Here is a 22,390-nt window from a genome sequence, read left to right as displayed (position 1 = left end):
GAGAATGATCCCAAGGTGTAGGCATGAAAATGCAAGAAGAATGGAAGGGCAGTGGGCTAAAAGGGTAAATATACAATGACTGTATTAAAATATTAAAATGTTTTATAGGGTTTCAAATATACATAGAATTAAAACACAGGTAAAAGTAGTACAAGAGGCAGGAGGGATAAATGGGTTTAAAGTGTTCAAAGTTCATTGCATTGTTTGGGAAATGATAACTATACTAATTTGTACTAGAGTTTAATAATCTCTAAGTAACCAATGAAAGGATTATAATAGGATGTATAATGAACATTCTAATAGGGCATAAAAATGGAATGATAAAAATACTTAATGTAAAATAAGGTAGGAAAAGAGAGAAAAGGAGCAGAAGTGATACATAGGAAAAAAAGATTAATATGGCATATTTAAACCCAAACATATCCGTAAATACATTAAATATAGGAAAAAAAGATTAATATGGCATATTTAAACACAAACATATCAATAAATACATTAAACACACTAAGCATTCCAATTAAAAGATAAAGATGGCCAAGTCACTGTGGCTCAGTGGTTGAGCATCCAACCATGAACCAGGAGGTTGAGTTTTGACTTGGGTAAGGGCACAAGTCTGGGTTGCCGGCTCTATCTCTAGTAGAGAACGTGCAGGAGGCAGCCATTCAATGATTCTCTGTCATCATTGATGTTTCTATCCCTCTCTCCCTCTCCCTTCTTCTCTCTGAAATCATTAAAAACATATTTTTTTAAAAGGTAATGATAATTCATCCAAGTGGATGAATAAAAACCAAAACTCAAGTAGATGCTATTATCTTAAATACACAATTATAGGAAGTTGAAAAGGAAAAAGGTTAGAGATGCCAACAATAACCAAAAGAAGGAGGGAGAACCAGCCGTGGGCAAACTACGCCCCGAGGTCCAGATCCGGCCCGTTTGAAATGAATAAAACTAAAAAAAAAAAAAAGACCGTACCCTTTTATGTAATGATGTTTACTTTGAATTTATATTAGTTCACACAAACACTCCATCCATGCTTTTGTTCCGGCCCTCCGGTCCAGTTTAAGAACCCATTGTGGCCCTCAAGTCAAAAAGTTTGCCCACCCCTGTCAGCTTGCCCTTCTCTCAGATAATTTACATCCCCATATGATCCAGGATCCTATCATGCTGCTGCCCCATCTCTGGAGCTCAGAGAGGAACTGCCTGGGATTCTAGCAGCCTCCATGTCACTCAGACACAATCCCTGCTGGCTTTTACATCTGGAAGGAAGTCACGAGAAGTTCTCTTCCCAGCACTGGAACCCTGGGCTTGGGGCCTGGTATTGGGCTGGGACCTCTTGCTCCTCATGGGAGTCCTCCTCAACCAAGATATCCCTCCCTCCCGATTAAAAACATGCCACATATGAGGGTCAGATCAGCCCATTCTGCACCTCACCCCTCCTACCCAGTCTCAATGTGCTTTCTTCTTTAATTCTCTAGTTGTAGGACTTCCATTCAGCCAGATTTCAGGCAGTTCTTAAGGATGGTTGTTCAGTATTTTAGTTGTAATTTTGATGTGGTTGTAGGAGGATGCAAGTGCCAGCGTTTTCCTTTGCCACTATCCTGGTTTCTCCCTGGTATATATCTCTTAGGACATTTCAAATCTTTTTTAATTATTATGTGCTTAACTACATGAATAGACAGAATGGGAGAGAGTACCACAAAGGGGCCAAAAGGCACTGGCACCCTTGAGTTGGCAACAGAAGGGTGACAACATAATGGAGGAAATCAGGATTCCAGGCCAGGGCAGTAAATAGCAATGTAGTCTGGCTGCACAGCACAGGGAGGCCAGGCTGAGAACTAGGCCTCTGCAGTCTGGAGCGATGCTAAGACTTTGGTGTTCTCCAGTCACTTAACATGTAAATGTACTTGTCCCAGGTTCACTCTCTTGGGAGAAGCAGTTGGAGTTCATCAGAGCATCCCCTCACATTGGTGTTTGGGGCGTGGCCCTAGTTCTAAAGAGCAGTTGTGGCAGTGCAAATACGAAGTAAAAGAAAATTTGCAAAGAAGAAAAATGTACACCTTATTGGCACACTCATTATTATGGATGAAGAGAAGTAACTCAAAAATCTCTAGCTTTACTCAGGGAGTGGTGGAAGCAAGGTCAGAAAAGAGAAGGAAGGGGAAGATAATTACTTAGAGATGATAAGTTAGGTTTTAAGAAATTGATTTAGCAGGTAGATAATCAAGTGGAGATATTTTTAGTCCACTGGGAAAATGTTCTAGAGCTAGAGTCAAAGATCCAGATTGGTGATATGTTGATTTGAGAGCTATTAACATTAAAATAATAGCTGCATCCATAAAAGGTAAAAACATTCCCTGGTGAAGTGCAGAGACAGAAGACCAAAGTATAAATCCTGTGGGTAAAGCTAGGATGAGAGCTTTGGAGGAGAAACAGATACCAGTGATAATGAAAGGAGAATCAATTAATGAAGAAGAAAACATCAAAATATTATTGCCATAGAAGTCAAGAAAGAACACAAGTTTCAAATAGAAAAATTAAGTTTTAAGAGTAGGAGATGCCAAAATACTAGTAAATGAGATGAACAGTGAAAGGACTAGTGGGTTTAGTAAGGAAGCAAGCACTGTTGGCCTGTGAACAGTGAGGCAAACGCACATAAGCCAAACCCTGAGGAGCCTTCGCCGGTCTCTCTGTGGTGGTTTGCGTCTTATCAACTCCAACTTTGAAGCCAGATTTTGAATTTTCATTAGCTTGCTTCACAAAGGAAATAAATGTCTTCAGTATTCTAATATCATATTGCAATCTGTTATCTTGTAATAACTGACTCAAAAATCTCAGTCTTAATGTCTCAGGAATTATGGGGAGATAAGGAAACTCTAGAATCTAAAATCTAATTACCATGAAGTATTCTAATTCTGGGGTAAAATGATGTTAGGAAGTGAATATAAATGTATTTATCCAGGAACACAATACCTCTTATGTTCACCATTAAGAAACTCCATGTCATCGGGATGCTTACCTTCTCTATCTTGAATTGTGAGCAGGTCTGATTGAAGGCGTCTGCCACTTTGCTGTATTCTGATTGGCCAGGCTGTAGCTCAACCAGACAGACACGCTGCTGCTTCATATCACTCCAGTGTCCAGGGATCTCAACTGCAAAGTAGACATTTGAGGACACTCTGCACCCGGGAAGGCTCATCTACACAGTTCCCCTTCCTGGTACGCTTCAAAAAACCGAATAGCATGTGTGTTCTTCTTTTACAATCTCCTGATTCAATGTATTCAATACATTTCTTATATTTCTAGGAGAATGTTTTTCAAAGCATGGACCACAGACCACTACAGAACCAACTGTAATGCTTATTAAAACACACACACACACACACACACACACACACACACACACATCTATCAAATCAAAATCGCTCAGGGGTGGCACCTGTGTCCCTACATCTTCACAAGTTTTTATCATGTCCAGATTTGAGAACTGCTGGTGTAGTGCGACCCGGCTGCATATTCTGCTCAGTCTCCAATCTGTCATAATTTAATAATTTAACAATCAATTATTTCCCTACAATGTTTAAATAGTCTCTATTGTCTTGTTTTCAAATGTATGGAATTTTTTTATTATTGTCTAAAGTTTTACATATGTCTCCTTTACCCCCAATTGACCTCCCCACAACCATTTCCACCCCAGGCAAGCCCCCACTGCCCCAGTGTCTATGTCCATTTGTTATGCTAATGTAATGCATACAAGTCCTTTGGTTGCTCTCTAACCACCCCCCCCCCCCACCTCCCCTGCCATTTGTCTCTGGATCTATTTTTGTTCATCAAATTATGTTGATCATTATATCCCACATATGAGTGAGATCATGTGATATTTATCTTTCTCCGACTGGCTTATTTTGCTTAGCATAATGCTCTCCAGTTCCATTCATCTTGCAAATGGTAAAAGTTCCTTCTTTTTTACAGCAGCATAGTATTCCATTGTGCAGATATACCACAGTTTTTTAATCCACTCATCTGCTGATGGGCACTTAGGCTGTTTCCAAATCTTAGCTATGGTAAATTGTGCTGCTATGAACATAGGGATGCATATATACTTTCTGATTGGTGTTTCTGGTTTCTTGGGATATATTTCTAGAAGTGGGATTAAGGGGTCAAATGGGAGTTCCATTTTTAACTTTTTTTTTTTTTTTTTTTTTTTTTTTAAATAATTTTTATTTCTTAAAGTATTACAAAGAGTATTACATATGTCTCCTTTTTCCCCCCCATGACATTCCCCCGGCCCCTACCCCCCGCCCCCCCCCCCCCGCCCCGTGTCTTGTGTCCATTGGTTAATCTTATATGCATGCATATAAGTCCTTCAGTTGGTCTCTTAATCCCCCCCCCCGCCCAACCCTCCCCAGGCTCCCCATTGTAGTTTAACATTCTGTTCAATGTTGCTCTGCTTCTGTATCTACACCTGTTCATCAGTCCATACTGGTCCCCTTTATTTGTCCCAACCTCACTGGAGTAGTCTCAACCTCACCAGGGCCGTCTGAGCCTCACCAGGGCCATTTCAACCTCACCGGGGTCGTCCCTACCTCTCGGGGGCCGTTTCAACCTCACCGGGGTCGTCCCTACCACACCAGGGCCGTTTCAACCTGACTGGGGTTGTCTCTACCACACCGGGGCTGTTTCAACCTGACCGGGGTTGTCCCTACCACGCCGGGACCGTTTCGACCTGACTGGGGTCGTCCCTACCTCACGGGGGCTGTTTCAGCCTCACCGGGGTCGTCCCTACCTCACGGGGGCCGTTTCAACCTGACCGGGGTTGTCCCTACCACGCCGGGGCCGTTTCGACCTGACTGGGGTCGTCCCTACCTCACGGGGGCCGATTCAACCTCACCGGGGTTGTCCCTACCACACCGGGGCTGTTTCAACCTGACCGGAGTTGTCCCTACCACACCGGGGCCGTTTCGACCTGACTGGGGTCGTCCCTACCTCACGGGGGCCGTTTCAACCTCACCGGGGTTGTCCCTACCACGCCGGGGCCGTTTCGACCTCACCGGGGTCGTCCCTACCTCACGGGGGCCGTTTCAACCTGACCGGGGTTGTCCCTACCACGCCGGGGCCGTTTCGACCTGACTGGGGTCGTCCCTACCTCACGGGGGCTGTTTCAACCTCACTGGGGTCGTCCCTACCTCACGGGGGCCGTTTCAACCTGACCGGGGTTGTCCCTACCACGCCGGGGCCGTTTCGACCTGACTGGGGTCGTCCCTACCTCGCGGGGGCTGTTTCAACCTCACCGGGGTCGTCCCTACCTCACGGGGGCCGTTTCAACCTGACCGGGGTTGTCCCTACCACGCCGGGGCCGTTTCGACCTGACTGGGGTCGTCCCTACCTCACGGGGGCTGTTTCAACCTCACCGGGGTCGTCCCTACCACACCGGGGCCGTTTGGACCTGACTGGGGTCGTCCCTACCTCTCGGGGGCCGTTTCAATCTCACTGGGGCCGTTTCAACCTCACTGGGGTCGTCCCTACCACACCGGGGCCGTGTCGACCTGACTGGGGTCGTCCCTACCTCACGGGGGCTGTTTCAACCTCACCGGGGTCGTCCCTACCACACCGAGGCCGTTTCGACCTGACTGGGGTCGTCCCTACCTCACGGGGGCCGTTCCAACCTCACCGGGGTTGTCCCTACCACACCGGGGCCGTTTCAACCTGACCGGGGTTGTCCCTACCACGCCGGGGCCGTTTCGACCTGACTGGGGTCGTCCCTACCTCACAGGGGCTGTTTCAACCTCACCGGGGTCGTCCCTACCTCACGGGGGCCGTTTCAACCTGACCGGGGTTGTCCCTACCACGCCGGGGCCGTTTCGACCTGACTGGGGTCGTCCCTACCTCACGGGGGCCGTTTCAACCTGACCGGGGTTGTCCCTACCACGCCGGGGCCGTTTCGACCTGACTGGGGTCGTCCCTACCTCACGGGGGCTGTTTCAACCTCACCGGGGTCGTCCCTACCACACCGGGGCCGTTTCGACCTGACTGGGGTCGTCCCTACCACACGGGGGCTGTTTCAACCTCACCGGGGTCGTCCCTACCACACCGGGGCCGTTTCGACCTGACTGGGGTCGTCCCTACCTCACGGGGGCCGTTTCAACCTCACCGGGGTTGTCCCTACCACACCGGGGCCGTTTCAACCTGACCGGGGTTGTCCCTACCACGCCGGGGCCGTTTCGACCTGACTGGGGTCGTCCCTACCTCACGGGGGCTGTTTCAACCTCACGGGGTCGTCCCTACCTCACGGGGGCCGTTTCAACCTGACCGGGGTTGTCCCTACCACGCCGGGGCCGTTTCGACCTGACTGGGGTCGTCCCTACCTCACGGGGGCCGTTTCAACCTGACCGGGGTTGTCCCTACCACGCCGGGGCCGTTTCGACCTGACTGGGGTCGTCCCTACCTCACGGGGGCTGTTTCAACCTCACCGGGGTCGTCCCTACCACACCGGGGCCGTTTCGACCTGACTAGGGTCGTCCCTACCTCACGGGGGCTGTTTCAACCTCACCGGGGTTGTCCCTACCACACCGGGGCTGTTTCAACCTGACCGGGGTTGTCCCTACCACGCCGGGGCCGTTTCGACCTGACTGGGGTCGTCCCTACCTCACGGGGGCTGTTTCAACCTCACCGGGGTCGTCCCTACCTCACGGGGGCCGGTTCAACCTGACCGGGGTTGTCCCTACCACGCCGGGGCCGTTTCGACCTGACTGGGGTCGTCCCTACCTCACGGGGGCCGTTTCAACCTCACCGGGGTTGTCCCTACCACGCCGGGGCCGTTTCGACCTGACTGGGGTCGTCCCTACCTCACGGGGGCCGTTTCAACCTCACCGGGGTTGTCCCTACCACGCCGGGGCCGTTTCGACCTGACTGGGGTCGTCCCTACCTCACGGGGGCTGTTTCAACCTCACCGGGGTCGTCCCTACCTCACGGGGGCCGGTTCAACCTGACCGGGGTTGTCCCTACCACGCCGGGGCCGTTTCGACCTGACTGGGGTCGTCCCTACCTCACGGGGGCCGTTTCAACCTCACCGGGGTTGTCCCTACCACACCGGGGCTGTTTCAACCTGACCGGGGTTGTCCCTACCACACCGGGGCCGTTTCAACCTGACCGGGGTTGTCCCTACCACGCCGGGGCCGTTTCGACCTGACTGGGGTCGTCCCTACCTCACGGGGGCTGTTTCAACCTCACCGGGGTCGTCCCTACCACACCGGGGCCGTTTCGACCTGACTGGGGTCGTCCCTACCTCACGGGGGCCGTTTCAACCTCACCGGGGTTGTCCCTACCACACCAGGGCTGTTTCGACCTGACTGGGGTCGTCCCTACCTCACGGGGGCTGTTTCAACCTCGCCGGGGTCGTCCCTACCACACCGGGACCGTTTCAACCTCACCGGGGCCATCCCAGCCTTACCGGGGAAACAGGATGTTTGGCCCTCTGTCCCCTGCCGGCGGCTCCCCACCAGACAAAATCTCCAGGCGTTCCTGGTGGTTGAACATCCAGCACTCCTGCCCTCCACCAAGTGCACAGACTGCCTGTCTGCTGTCCCGCAGCGCCCCACCAGAGACTGGGACCAGTGGGCATGTTTGTGCGCTTGCTGGTACAGCAGTTCCACAGTGCCGGCCGAGTCAGGCCCAGCCCTGGCCGGCCCCGGACCCGACTCTGCCCCCCCGATTGCATCCCTCCCAGATGCAAGGAGCTGAAATCTGCAGCCTGCTGGGATGGGCTCTGTACTTGGTGCCTCAGCACATCCTACTCAGTCTCAATGCGCTTCTTTCTATGCGAGGAGTTGAAATCTGCAGTTTGTTGGGTTGGGCTCTGTACTTGGTGTCACATCCTACTCAGTCTCAATGTTCTTTCTCTCCTTCCAGTTGTAGAGCTTCCACTGGGCCAAGTTTCCCATGGTTCTGTATGATAGGTGTTTGTCTGATATTTGGTAGTTTCGATGTTGTTGTGCGAGGTAGCACGCACAGGTCTCTTCCTTATGCCGCCATCCTGGTTCTCCTGGGTCTGCTTCTTGAGTGTGTCTCTCATGGCTGCGAGCAGTTGAAGTCTGCAATTTGTTGGGATAGGCTGCAAAAGCGCAGGTGGGTCTTTTTGTGCACCTGGCACAGCTTGGATGGGGATGTAAATTGATTAAGGCTGAGACTCAGGGAGTCGCCATGGCGGAGCAAATAGCACTGGCTGAGTCTCCGCGGCCCCTTGACTCCCTGCCAGGGCTTTGTGTCCCCCAGTGCCGGCGAGCAGCTGTGCAACAGAGTCTCCCTCGCTTTCTGATGGCTGCAAGGCCGTGCTGCCTCTCCCCGTAGGGTCTGGTGCCTCATGATCCCGCCTGAACCAGCTCAGTGGATTTGAAAGTTTGCAGAAGAAAAGGCGCTTCTACTTGTGGGTCTGGCACAGCCCAGATGGGAATGTAAATTGCGTAGGGCGGGGTCACAGGGAGTCGCCGGGGCGGAGACTCAGCGGCCCCTTGCCTATCCAGGACTCCAGGACTTTGTGTCCCCCAGTGCCGGCGAGCAGCCGAGCGCCAGAGCCTCCCTCGCTTCCTGACCGCTGGAAGGCCGTGCCGTCTCTCGCCTTGGGGCCTGGGGCCTCAGAGACCCGCCCGAACCAGCTCAGTGGATTTGAGAGTTTGTAAAAGCACAGTCATTCCCTCCTGTGCCTCTGGCACAGCCCTGAGGGTAGGGCGGGGTCACAGGGAGTCACCAGCATGGATGAAATAGCGATGGCGGCGTCTCCGCGCCCCTCGCCTCCCCGGGACACCAGGACTTCTTGTCCCTCGGTGCCAGCGAGCAGCCGCGTATCAGAGCTTCCCTCGCTCTCCGACCACTGCAAGGCCGTGGCCGCCTCTCCCTGTGGGATCTGGGGCCTCAGAGACCCGCCCCGAGCAAGCCCAGAGGATTCGAGGGTTCGTAAAAAACCGAGAATCCATTTGCAGCCCGCGTGGCGTGTGACTGCGTACCTCTGGTTTTGGTGCCTCCGTAGCTCCCACTCAGTCTCACTGCGCTTCTTTCTTTTCCTCCAGTTGTAGATCTCCCACTGGGCCAACTTCCCCATGGTTCTGAGTGGCGGTTGTTTACTTCATAGTTGATAGTTTCAATGATGCTGTGAGAGAGCAGCACACACAGGTCCGCTCCCTACGCCGCCATCTTCGATGTTTTTTTCCCATTTTTAACTTTTTGAGGAATCTCCATAGTGCCTTCCACAGTGGCACCAGTTGGCATTCCCACCAGCAGTGCACCAGGGTTCCTTTTTCACCACATCCTCTCCAGCACTTGTCGTTTGTTGATTTGTTGATAATCATTCTGACAGGTGTGAGATGGTACCTCATTGTTGTTTTGATTTGCATCTCTTGGATAATTAGTGACTTTGAGCATGTTTTCATATGTCTCTCGGCCTTCTGTATGTCTTCTTTTGAAAAGTGTCTACTTAGGTCCTTTGCCCATTTTTTGATTGGATGGTTTATCTTCCTTTTGTTAAGTTGTATGAGTTCTCTGTGAATTTTGGAGATTAACCCCTTATCGGTGATATCATTGGCAAATATGTTCTCCCATGCAGTGGCCTTTCTTGTTGTTTTGTTGATGGTTTCTTTTACTGTGCAGAGCTTTTTATTTTGATGTAGTCCCATTTGTTTACATTCTCCTTAGTCTCCATTGCCCTAGAAGCTGTGTCGGTAAAGATATTGCTATGACATATGTCTGATATTTTGCTGCCTATGGAGTCTTGTAGGATTTTTATGGTTTCCCGTCTTACATTTAAGTGCTTTAGCCGTTTTGTTTGTTTTAGTGTATGGTGTAAGTTGGTGGTCTAGTTTCATTTTTTTGCATGTATCTGTCAAAATTTCCCAGCACCGTTTATTGAAGAGACTGTCTTGACTCCATTGTATGCTCTTGCCTCCTTTGTCAAATATTAATTGAGCATAATGGCTTGGGTCGATTTCTGGGTTCTCTGTTCTATTCCCTTGGTCTATATGTCTGTTCTTGTACCAGGACCAGGCAGTTTTGAGAATCATGGCTTGGTAATATAGCTTGATATCTGGTATTGTTATCCCTCCAACCTTGTTCTTCTTTCTCATGATTGCTGTGGCCATTCAGGATCTTTTTTTATTCCAGACGAATTTTTGAAGAGTTTGTTCTAGATCTGTGAAATATGCCATTGGTATTTTAATGGGAATTGCACTGAATCTATAGATTGCTTTGGGTAGTGTGAACATTTTAATGATGTTGGTTCTATCAATCCATGAACATGGTATGTTCTTCCATTTGTTTATGTCTTCCGCTATCTCTTTTTTCAATGTCCTGTAGTTTCCTGAGTACAGGTCTTTTACCACCTTAGTTAAGTTTATTCCTGTGTATCTTAATTTTATATCTTTGTTGTTCAGATTATTACAGATGTTTCTCTTTTTTTCCCCCATAGCTCCCCTCCACCCGGTTCCCTCTCCACTCCAGGGACTCACCCCTCCCATTGTCCTCGTCCATAGGTGTAATATCTTTGTCCAATCTGTTCCCACACCCCCCAACACTCTCTTCTCCTGAGAATTCTCAATCCGCTCCCTTTTCATGCCCCTGATTCTATTACATTCACCCTTTATTCTGTTCATCAGATTTTTTATTCATTTGATTTTTATATTCACTTGTTGATAGATATGTATTTGTTGTCACTTTGTTGTTCATAATATTTATCATTACCTTTTTCTTCCTCTTCCTCTTCTTAAAAATACCCTTCAGCATTTCATATAATACTGGTTTGGTGGTGATCCTTTAGCTTTTTCTTGTCTGTGAAGCTCTTTATCTGAACTTTAATTCTAAATGATAACTTTGCTGGGTAGAGTAATCTTGGTTGTAGATTCTTGCTATTCATCACTTTGAATATTTATTGCCACTCCCTTCTGGCCTGCATAGTTTCTGTTGAGAAATCAGCTGACAGACGTACGGGTACTCCCTTGTAGGTAACTAACTGTTTTTCTCTTGCTGCTTTTAAGATTCTCTCTTTGTCTTTTGCCCTTGGCATTTTAATTATGATATGTCTTGGTGTGGTCTTCTTTGGATTCCTCTTGTTTGGGGCACTCTGCACTTCCTGGACTTGTAAGTCTATTTCTTTCACCAGGTAGGGGAAGTTTTCTGTCATTATTTCTTCAAATAGGTTTTCAATATATTGCTCTCTCTCTCTTCTTCTGGCACCCCCATAATTCAGATGTTGGTATGCTTGAAGTTGTCCCAGAGGCTCCTTACACTATCTTCATATTTTTGGATTCTTTATTCTTTTTACTCTTCTGATTGAGTGTTTTTTGCTTTCTCATACTTCAAATCTCTGACTTGATTCTTGGATCCTCTAGTCTACTGTTGAATCTCTGTATATTACTCTTTATTTCAGTCAGTGTATGCTTAATTTCTGACTGGTCCTTCCCCCCCCCCCCCTTTTTTTTGGCATTCTCACTAAGATCCTTGAAGGTCTCACTAAGTTCCTCAGAGGTTTCTAGAAGATTCTTGAGTAATCTTATAACTGTGGCTTTGAACTCTATATCCAGTTTTTCACTTTCTTCCATTTCTTTCATTTGTGACATGTTTTTTTTTTGTCTCTGCATTTTGGCTGCTTCCCTGTTTGTTTCTATGTATTGGGTAGCTGCTAAGTCTCCTTGAGTTGATAGAGTGACCTTGTGTGGTAGGTGTCCTATAGGGCCTGTGGGTCGGCCTCCCCAATTACCTGAGGTGGACACTCTTGGTGCACCCCTTTGTGGGCTGTGTGCACAGTCTTGTTGTAGTATGTTTTGAATACTGTTGGTATCACTGGGAGGAATTGACCTCCAGACCAATTGGCTGTGAGGACCAGCTGTGTCTACAATGGAAGAGCTGCTGTGCAGGAGACACCCTTATGGGGCAGGACTTGCTTCAGTGGGGCTTCAGTGCTCACTGAGTCTGCCCCTTGAGTGTGTCACTTATGGATGTGAAGAGTTGTAATCTCGTATGGTCTCACACTGACCACTGGGTACACTGGCTCTTGGATCTCCAAAAAGGTATAAAGTCAGCCACTTCCTGGGATTGCCCAGCAAGAGCTACAGAGAGATCTGCAGATTCCTCCTCTTTGTATTGGGTTTGGAAGTGCCTAGACGAGGCCCAGCTGTGAAGCAAGGCAGGCTGCTACTGCCAGCCTTGGGCCTTCTTTTAATAGCTTTAGGGCTCCCTGACCCAGCTGCTGCCTATTTGACAGGTCTTAGGCTGAGAAAGAACAGACCACTCATATGCAAAAGCCACTGAAAACAGCTTGGGTGGGGTTATAAATTGGGTAGGATGGGGTCTCAGGGAATCACCAGGGTGGTGCAAACAGCAATGGCTGCCAGTCAGCCCTGCACCAGTGAGGTTCCATCGCAGGACCAATGACCTCTGTGAGCATCTCCCTCTGAAAAAAAGCTGCCCTCACTTTTCTGCCTCGATGCCAGACAGTCCAGTTTCTCCCTATATGTGTCTTGATCCCCCAGAGTCTCACCCAGAACTAGAGGTCAGAACAATTGGGAGCTTGTATCTCCCTCCTGATTAAAAAAGCAGCACATCCGGGTGCCAGCCCGTTCCGCGCCTCCACGCCTCCTACCAGTCTCAATGCACTTTCTTCACCTCTCTGGTTGTAGTATTTCCACTCAGCCAGCTCTCACATGGTTTTGGATTATAGTTGTTCTGTCTTTTAGTTGTAATTTTGATGTGGTTATGAGAGGCAGCTAGTACAGGTGTTTACCTATGCCACCATCTTGGTTCTCCCTCTAGGTATCTTAATTTTTTTTGGTGTAATGGTAAATGGTTTTTGTTTTGTTTTGTAGTTTCTCTTTCTTTGAGTTCATTTGGTGCATAAAAAGGCCATAGATTTCTGGGTGTTAATTTTTTATCCTGCTACATTGCTAAATTCAATTATTAGGTCTAGTAGTTTTTTTAATGTAGTCTTTGGGTTTTCTATCTACAGTATCATGTCATCTGCGAATAAAGACAGTTTTACTTCTTCTTTTCTAATTTGGATGCCTTTCATTTCTTCTTCTGTCTGATCACTATGGCTAGCATTTCCAGTACTATGTTGAACAGAAGTGGTGAAAGTGGGCATCCCTGTCTTGTTCCCATTCTTAGGGGAAATGGTTTTAGTTTTTGCCCATTGAGTATGATGTTGCTGTAGGTTTGTCATTTAAGGCTTTTATTATGTTGCAGTATGATCCCTCTATTCACTTTTTGTTGAGGGTTTTTATCAAGAAAGTGTGTTGGATTTTGTCAAATCCTTTCTGTGCATAAATTGATATGACTATGTGATTTTTATCTCTCAATTTGTTTATGTGATGTATCACGTTTATTGATTTGTGGATATTGTACCAGTCTTGCATCCCTGGAATAAATCCCACTTGGTCATGGTGTATGATCTTTCTAATGTAAAGCTGGATCCAATTTGCTAGAATTTTGTTGAGCATTTTAGCATGTATGTTCATCAAGGATATTGGCCTGTAGTTCTCTTTTGTTGTGATGTCTTTATCTGGTTTTGGAATTAGGGTGATGCTGGCTTCATAGAAAGAGCTTGGAAGTGTGCCTTCCTCTTGAGTCTTTTGGAATAGTCTGAGGAGGATAGGTTTAAGTTCTTCTTTGAATCCTTGGTAGAACTCCCCTGTAGAGCCGTCTGGACCAGGGTTTTTGTTTCCTGGAAGATTTTTGATCACTGCTTCAATTTCTTCAGTGTTTATCTGCCTATTCAGGTTTTTTAATTCTTTCTGATTGAGTTTTGGGAGCTTGTATTTTTGTAAGAATATGTCCATTTCATTTAGGTTGTCCATTTTGTTGGAATAGAGTTGTTCATAGTATTTTTAAATAATCTTTGTATTTCTGTGTTATTTCACCTCTTTCATTTTAGATTTTGTTTATTTGGGTCCTCTCTCTTTGCTTCTTGAAGAACCTGGCTAGAGGTTCATCAATCTTGTTTATCCTTTCAAAGAACCAGCTCTTGGTTTTGTTGATCTTTTGTATTGTTGTGTGTTTTTTTGTCTCTATGTTGTTTATTTCTGCTCTGATCTTTATTATTTCCTTCCCTCTGCTTATGTTGGGCTTTTGCTCTCTTTATAACTCTTTGAATTGTAGGGTTAGATAATTCATTACCATTCATTCTTTTTTTTTTTTTTAGGTAGGCCTGTAGAGCTATGAACTTCCCTCTCAGGACTGCTTTCACCGTGTCCCATAGATTTCGAATTGTTGTATTTCCACTGTGTTTTGTTTCCAGGATGCTTTTTATTTCTTCTTTGATCTCTTCGGTAACCCAATCATTGTATAATAGCATGCCATTTAGCCTCCAGGTGTTTTATTTTTTTCATTGTTTTTATTGTAGTTGATTTCTAATTTTATGCCATTGTGATTTGAGAAGATGCTTGATATGATTTCTGTCTTCTTGAATTTGAAGAGACTTTGCCTGTGACCCAATATGTGGTCTATCTTTGAAAATGTCCCTTGTGCACTTGAGAAGAAGGTATATTCTGTGGCTTTGGGGTGAAATGTTCTGAAGAGGTCAATTAAGTCCATCTGATCTAGTGAGTCATTTAGGATTGGTGCTTTTTGGCTGGTTTTTTGTTTAGAGGATTTATTCAGTGGTTATTTGGGTATTAAAGTCCCCTACTATGACTGTATTGCTGTCAATCTCTCCCTTGATATCCTACAGAAGTTTTTTTTTATGTATTTAGGTGTTCCTGTATTGGGTACATATATATTTACCAGAGTTATATCTTCTTGTTGAATTGCTCCCTTTAGTATTATGAAGTGGCCATCCTTATATCTTGTTATGGCCTTCACTTAGGTTGAGATCTAATTTGTCAGATATAAGTATTGCTACCCCAGCTTTTTTTTTTCATTTCCATTCGCCTGAAAAACCTTTTTCACCCCTCCACCATCGGTCTGTGTGAGTCCTTTGTTCTGAGGTGGGTTTCCTGTAGACAGCAGATCTATGGCTCATGTTTCTTATCCATTCAGCTACCCTAAGTCTTTTTATTGGGGCATTTAATCCATTTACATTTAAAGTTATTATTGATTGGTACTTGTTTGTTTCAAGTTTTATTCATTATGCCTGTGTTCCTTCTTCCTTTCCTATGTATTTTTTTTCAACAGACTCTTTAGCATTTCTTGCATTGCTGGTTGGTGGTAATAAACTCCCTTAGTCCTTTTTTGTCTGTGAAGCTCTTGATTTCACCCTCAACTTTGATTGATATCCTTGTTGGGTACAGTATCCTTGGATTCAGACCCTTGATTTGCATGACTTTGTATATTTCATGCCATTCCCTTATGGCCTGATGTGTTTCAGTTGATAATCTAATGTGAGATCACTTGTTGGTAACTTTCTGTCTATCTCTTGCAGCCTTTAAGATTCTTACTTTGGCTCGAAAAAAAATGGCAGAGGTATAGACAGATGTGTACCGTGCCTTGTCCCAGAGCTGATACGGTGAGCAGCTGAAGTGGGTAACATAAAGCCCGAATAAGCAGAAGATATTCAGCTGAGAGACAGTTTGCAGCCAGGAAAGGCGGAGGACTCCCGGAGAAAGGGGACGGTTGGAAACTGCAGCTGGAATCTCTCACGGAGCGCCGGCTCAGCCAAGGAAACTGTGCCATCATGAGTGGTTGTTATTGGAAGCATATACATCCAAAGACCCAGCATCCAGAGATTGGCTGCTAACCCGGAAACACCGGATCTGGGACAGCGCGACTACGTGGAGCCCTGCTTCTCCTCATGGAAAGAGAGAGAACTACATAACCAAACACCTGGAGAAGAGAGATCATGGGGAGACCAAGAACAGCCCGCATATGAAAGAAAAACAGGCATCACCAGAAAAGGAAGTAAACGAAATGGAGGCAATGGAGGCAAGCAACCTGTCAGAGAAAGAATTCAGAGAAATGGTCATAAGGTGGATGAAAAGAATGGAAGAAAAATTCAACAATATGTGTAAGAACCAAGAGGAAATGAAGAAAAACCAAGAAGAAATGAAAAATGACATCACGGCTATAAAGAACACAATAGAAAGCATCAACAATAGGCTAGAAGAAGCAGAGGACCGCATCAGTGAGCTAGAAGCCAAGGTAGGAAAATATACCAAGCAGAGCAGCTTCTGGAAAAAAAAATTAAAAGCAGGAGGAGAGCCTAAGAGAACTCTGGGACAACACAAAACAAAACAACATCCGCATAATAGGGGTGCCAGAAGGAGAGGAAACTGAGCAAGGAATAAAAAACTTATTTGAAAAAATAATGACAGAAAACTTCCATGATATAGGGAAGAAAAAACTCACACAAATCCAAGAAGCTCACAGAGTCCCAAACAAAAAGAACCCCAAAAGACCGATGCCAAGGCACATAATAATTAAATTGGCAAACACCAACAACAAAGCAAGAATCTTAAAAGCAGCCAGAGAGAGACAGAAAGTCACCTACAAAGGAGCCCCCTTCCCATCAGACTAGCACCTGATTTCTCAACAGAAACACATCAGGCAAGAAGGGAATGGAATGAAATATATAAAGTCATGCAAAGGAAGGGTCTGAATCCAAGAATACGGTACCCAGCAAGGCTATCAATCAAAATTGAGGGTGAAATCAGGTGCTTCACAGACAAAAAAGGACTTCGGGAGTTTATTACCACCAAACTAGCAATGCAAGAAATGCTAAAGGGTCTGCTGTAAAAAGGAAAAATAGGAAACAAAGAAGGAACACAGGGGTAAAGAATAAAAATCGCAACTAACAAGTATCTATCAATAATAACTTTAAATGTAAATGGATTAAATGCCCCAATCAAAAGACATAGGGTAACTGAGTGGATAAGAAAACATGAACCATAGATCTGCTGTCTACAGGAAACCCACCTCAGAAAAAAAGACGCACACAGACTGATGGTGAAGGGATGGAAAAAGGTTTTTCAGGCGAATGGAAATGAAAAAAAAGCTGGGGTAGCAATACTTATATCTGACAAATTAGATCTCAAATTGAAGGACATAAAAAGAGGTAAAGAAGGCCATTTCATAATACTAAAGGGAGCATTCAAACAAGAAGAAATAACTCTGGTAAACATATACACACCCAATATATACATAAGAAATCTTCTGGAGGAGATCAAGGGAGAGATTGACAGCAATACAGTCATAGTAGGGGACTTTAACACCCCACTATCACCATTGGACAAATCCTCTAAACAAAAAATCAGCAAAGAAACATCAATCCTAAATGACTCACTAGATCAGATGGAATTGATTGACGTCTTCAGAACATTTCACCCCAAAGCCACAGAATATACATACTTCTCAAGTACACATGGGTCATTTTCAAAGATAGACCATATATTGGGTCACAGACAAAGTCTCTTCAAATTCAAGAAGATAGAAATCATATCAAGCATCTTCTCAGATCACAATGGCATAAAACTGAAAATCAACTACAATAAAAACAATCCAAACAAATCAAACACATGGAGACTAAATAGCATGTTATTAAACAATGACTGGGTTACCAGAGAGATCAAAGAAGAAATAAAAAACATCATGGCAACAAACGACAATGAAAACACAACAATCCAAAACCTATGGGACACAGCGAAAGCAGTCTTGAGAGGGAAGTTCATAGCTCTACAAGCCTACTGCAAGAAACAAGAAACAATGAGAATCAATTACCTAATTGTACAACTCAAAGAGTTAAAAAGAGAGCAACAAGAAAAGCCCAGTGTAAGCAGAAGGAAGGAAATAATAAAGATCAGAGCAGAGATAAACGACATAGAGACCAAAAAAACAATACAAAAGATCAACAAAACCAAGAGCTGGTTCTTTGAAAGGATAAACAAGATTGATGAACCTCTAGCCAGGCTCACCAAGAAACAAAGAGAGAGAACCCAAGTAAACAAATCAGAAATGAAAGAGGAGAAATAACAACAGACCCCACAGAAATACAAAAGATTGTTAAAAAATACTATGAACAACTCTACTCTAACAAACTAGACAACCTGGTGGAAATGGACATATTCCTAGAAAAATACAACCTTCCAAAACTTAATCAGGAAGAATCTAAAAATCTCAATAGGCCAATAACTATGGAAGAAATTGAAGCAGTCATCAAAAAGCTCCCAGCAAACCAAAGCCTGGGGCCAGATGGCTTCACAGGGGAGTTTTACCAAACATTCAAGGAAGAACTAAAACTTATCCTCCTCAGATTATTCCAAAAAATTAAAGAGGAACGAACACTTCACTGCTCCTTCTATGAAGCCAGCATCACCCTAATACCAAAACCAGATAAAGACAACACAATGAAAGAGAATTACAGGCCAATATCCCTCATGAACATAGATGCCAAAATCCTCAACAAAATCCTAGCAAATCAGATCCAGCAGTACATCAGAATGATCATACACTATGACCAAGTAGGATTCATCCCAAGGATGCAAGGATGGTACGATATCCACAAATCAATAAACGTGATACATCACATAAACAAATTGAGAGATAAAAACCATATAGTCATATCAATTGATGCAGAAAAAGCATTTGACAAAATCCGACACCCTTTCCTGATAAAAACTCTCAGCAAGATAGGAACTGAAGGATCATACCTCAACATAATAAAAGCCATATATGACAAACCCACAGCCAACATCATAATCAATGGGCAAAAACTAAAACCATTCTCCCTAAGAACAGGAACAAGACAGGGATGCCCCTTCTCACCACTCCTGTTCAACATAGTACTGGAAGTACTAGCTGTTGCAATCAGACAAGAAGAAGAAATAAAAGGCATCCAAATTGGAAAAGAAGAAGTAAAACTGTCCTTATTTGCAGATGACATGATACTGTACCTAGAGAACCCTAAAGACTCCATCAAAAAATTATTATACTTAATAAATGAATTCGGCAATGTAGCAGGATACAAAATTAATACCAAGAAATCTATGGCATTTCTTTACACCAATGGTTTCTTTACACCAATAGTGTGAGCTTACAGAAAGTGAGACTAAAAAAGCAATCCCATTTACCATCACATCAAAAAAATTAAGCTACCTAGGAATAAACTTAACTAAGGAGGTAAAAGACTTACATGCGAAAAACTACAGGACACTGAAAAAAGAGATAGAGGAAGACATAAACAGATGGAAGAACATACCGTGTTCATGGATTGGTTGAATCAACATCATCAAAATGTCCATACTACCCAAAGCAATCTATAGATTCAACGCACTTCTCATTAAAATACCAAAGGCATATTTCACAGATCTAGAACAAACGTTCCAAAAATTCACCTGGAATAAAAAAAGACCTTGAATAGCTGCAGCAATCCTGAGAAAGAAGAACAAAGTAGGTGGGATCTCAATACCAGATATCAAACTGTATTATAAAGCAACTGTACTTAAAAAAGCTTGGTACTGGCACAAGAACACACATATAGATCAATGGAATAGAATAGAGAACCCCGAAATTGACCCAAACCACTACGCCCAATTAATATTCAACAAAGGAGGCAAGAGCATACAATGGAGTCAAGACAGTCTCTTCAATAAATGGTGTTGGGAAAATTGGACAGATACATGCAGAAGGAAGAAACTAGAGCACCAACTCAACCATACACAAAAATAAACTCAAAATGGATAAAAGACTTAAACATAAGACGGGAAACCATAAAAATACTAGAGGAATCCACAGGCAGTGAAACCGCAAACATATGCTGAAGGAATTTCTTCTCTGATAATGCTCCTAGGGCAATGGAAACTAAAGAGAAAATAAACAAATGGGATTACATCAAAATAAAAAGCTTTTTCACAGCAAAGGAAACCATCAACAAAACAACAAGAAAACTCACTGCATGGGAGAACATATTTGCCAATGATACCACCGATAAGGGTTTAATCTCCAACATTTACAGGGAACTCATGAAACTTAACAATAGAAAGATAAACAATCCATTCAAAAAATGGGCAAGGGACCTAGATAGACACTTTTCAAAAGAGGACATACAGAAGTCTGAAAGACATATGAAAACATGCTTGAAGTCACTAATTATACGAGAGATGCAAATCAAAACGACAATGCGGTATCATCTCACACCTGTCAGAATGGCTATTATTAACAAATCAACAAACAACAAGTGTTGGAGAGGATGCGGAGAAAAAGGAACCCTCTGCACTGCTGGTGGGAATGCAGACTGGTACAGCCACTGTGGAGAACAGTATGGAGCTTCCTCAAAAAACTAAAAATGGAATTCCCATTTGAGCCAGTGATCCCACTTGTAGGAATATATCCCAAGAAACCAGAAACACCAATCAGAAATGATATATGCACTCCTATGTTCATAGCAGCACAATTCACCATAGCTAAGATTTGGAAACAGCCTAAGTGCCCATCAACAGATGAGTGGATTAAAAAACTGTGGTACAGCTACACAATGGAATACTATGCTGCAGTAAAAAAGAGCGAACTCTTGCCTTTTGCAACAACATGGATGGAACTGGAGAGCATTACGCTAAGTGAAATAAGCCAGTCAGAGAAAGATAAATACCTCATGATTTCACTCATTTGTGGAATATAGGGAACAACATAGACTGATGAACAAGGACAGATCCAAAGACAGAGAAACAGCAATCAGACTATTAATCCCCAGAGGGAAAGTAGGGGAGGGAGGGGGCAAGGGGAAGAGATCAACCAAAGGACTTGTATGCATGCATATAACCCAAACCAATGGACATGGGCAACAGGGGGATGAGAGCATGAGTGTGTGTGTGTGTGTGTGAGGGGGGAGGATGGGGGTTTAATGCGGGGGATGAGGACACATTTGTAATACCTTAACTAATAAAGAATTTTAAAAAAATTTTAAAAAAGATTCTTACTTTGTCATTGGTGTTTGCCAATTTAATTATAATGTGTCTTGGTGTTGGTCTTTTTGGGTTCACCTTGTTTGGGACTCTGTGATGTTCTTGGATATGTGTGACTTTTTTCTTCCCAATATCAGGAAAGTTTTCTGTCATTATTTCTTCAAAAAGATTTTCTATTCCTTGCTCAGTTTCCTCTCCATCTGGTACTCCTATTTATGTGGATGTTGTTTTGTTTTGTGTTGTCCCAAAGCTCCCTTAAGCTCTCCTCCTGTTTTTTAAGGTGTGTTTTTTTTCCAGTTGCTACTCTGCTTGGGTATTTTTTCCTATCTTGTCTTCTAGCTCACTGATGTGGTCCTCCACTTCTTCTAGTCTACTGTTAATGCTTTCTACTGTGTTCTTTATTGCAGTGATTCCATTCTTCATTTCTTCCAGTTTCTTTACCATTTTCTCTTGATTCTTACACATATTGTTGATTTTGTCTTACATCTTTTCCTGTGTCCTTATTACCATTGCTCTGAACTCTTTCTCTGACACATTGCTTGCCTCCATTTCATTTTCTTCCTTTTCCTATGATTCCTCCTTTTCTTTAGTATGGGGACTGTTCCTTTGTTTCCCCTAGTTTGTTCCTCTCAGGGTGCCTGGTTATGTAGCTCTCTCTCTCTTACATTGACTCTCTCCAGGCGATCTCTGGATTGCCTCACCAGCTGTGTTTAATTCGGCCACCAAGTTATCTCCCCCTGGACAAACTTTTAGGTGCCTATTTCTGGGGATGTTGGAGTCTCAGTGTTCGTGGGTTTGCAGCTGAGGCAGCCGGTCCCTAGGCATTGTGGTTGTAGGGTCCCAGGAGGTGTCCCAGGTCTCTCCAGTTGAAGGTAAGGCTGGGCTTCCAATCACAGCTGCTCTCCCCTTTAAGATAGTGTGGTCTCTCCCAATGCATGGATTTTTGCTATAGTTCCCAACACAAGGCCATCCACATCTGTTCCTTCATTATTCTTTACAACATCTTTAAGAGTTGAGTCGGTGGTGGGATTTGCTATTTGGCAGTTTGTGGTGGCAGCTCCATCTCCTCTTCTGCTAAACAAAATTTTATTCTTGAGTTCTCATTGCCCCATGGTTGCGCAGGATTTGAGAAATTCATTCGCACTGATCTCCCAAAAGATGAAGAAAAGGTACTGAGAGGGAAGCCATTTTTCTAGTTTTCAGTGGGGGACTTCTGTGGCTGGAAGTCTGTCTCACCTCTATACGAGACAAGCATTCCCTTCTTAGAAGCAGATCCAGTCAGAGAATCTGAGGCTGTTTCCTGTGTGTGTGTGTCTAGGAACTTTATTTTCAGGGCAGAGGAGAAAGTAACTTCTGGGAGATCCTGCAGGCTCCGGGGCCTCTCTGGGTACCAATCACAGAGGCAGAAAGTGCCCACTTTCTGACCAGGCTGTCTTCCCCATTTTGTTCTAAATAAAACCTTGGGCCACTTTTCTGTAGAGCCCATGGCTGTCCCTCTCTAGACTGAAGCAGCCATTACCTCCCAGAAG

The 22,390-nt window shown here is 44.6% G+C and overlaps 1 protein-coding gene across 5 annotated transcripts in view; it reads right to left on the bottom strand.

Moving 5' to 3' along the window:
- Positions 1-22,390, bottom strand: part of LOC139003904 (protein mono-ADP-ribosyltransferase PARP14-like) — an 82,447-nt gene that overhangs the window by 6,338 nt on the left and 53,719 nt on the right. For 3 of the 5 annotated variants that reach the window (XM_070406327.1, XM_070406329.1, XM_070406332.1), the window contains one exon: positions 3,017-3,150. The exons of 1 other annotated variant lie outside the window; for it this stretch is intronic. In XM_070406327.1, coding sequence (XP_070262428.1) covers positions 3,017-3,150 — 134 coding nt within the window. Of the gene's footprint in view, positions 1-3,016; positions 3,151-3,177; positions 3,532-22,390 lie in introns of those variants that run through there. One more of the 5 variants, XM_070406330.1, reaches the window with a different exon arrangement.

The sequence above is a fragment of the Myotis yumanensis genome, unplaced genomic scaffold (genome assembly GCF_028538775.1).
Source record: "Myotis yumanensis isolate MYYU_CA2020_CCGP unplaced genomic scaffold, mMyoYum1.0.hap1 SCAF_2, whole genome shotgun sequence".
In the NCBI taxonomy this organism is placed as follows: Eukaryota; Metazoa; Chordata; class Mammalia; order Chiroptera; family Vespertilionidae; genus Myotis; species Myotis yumanensis.
This window is presented reverse-complemented; position numbering and strand designations above follow the sequence as displayed.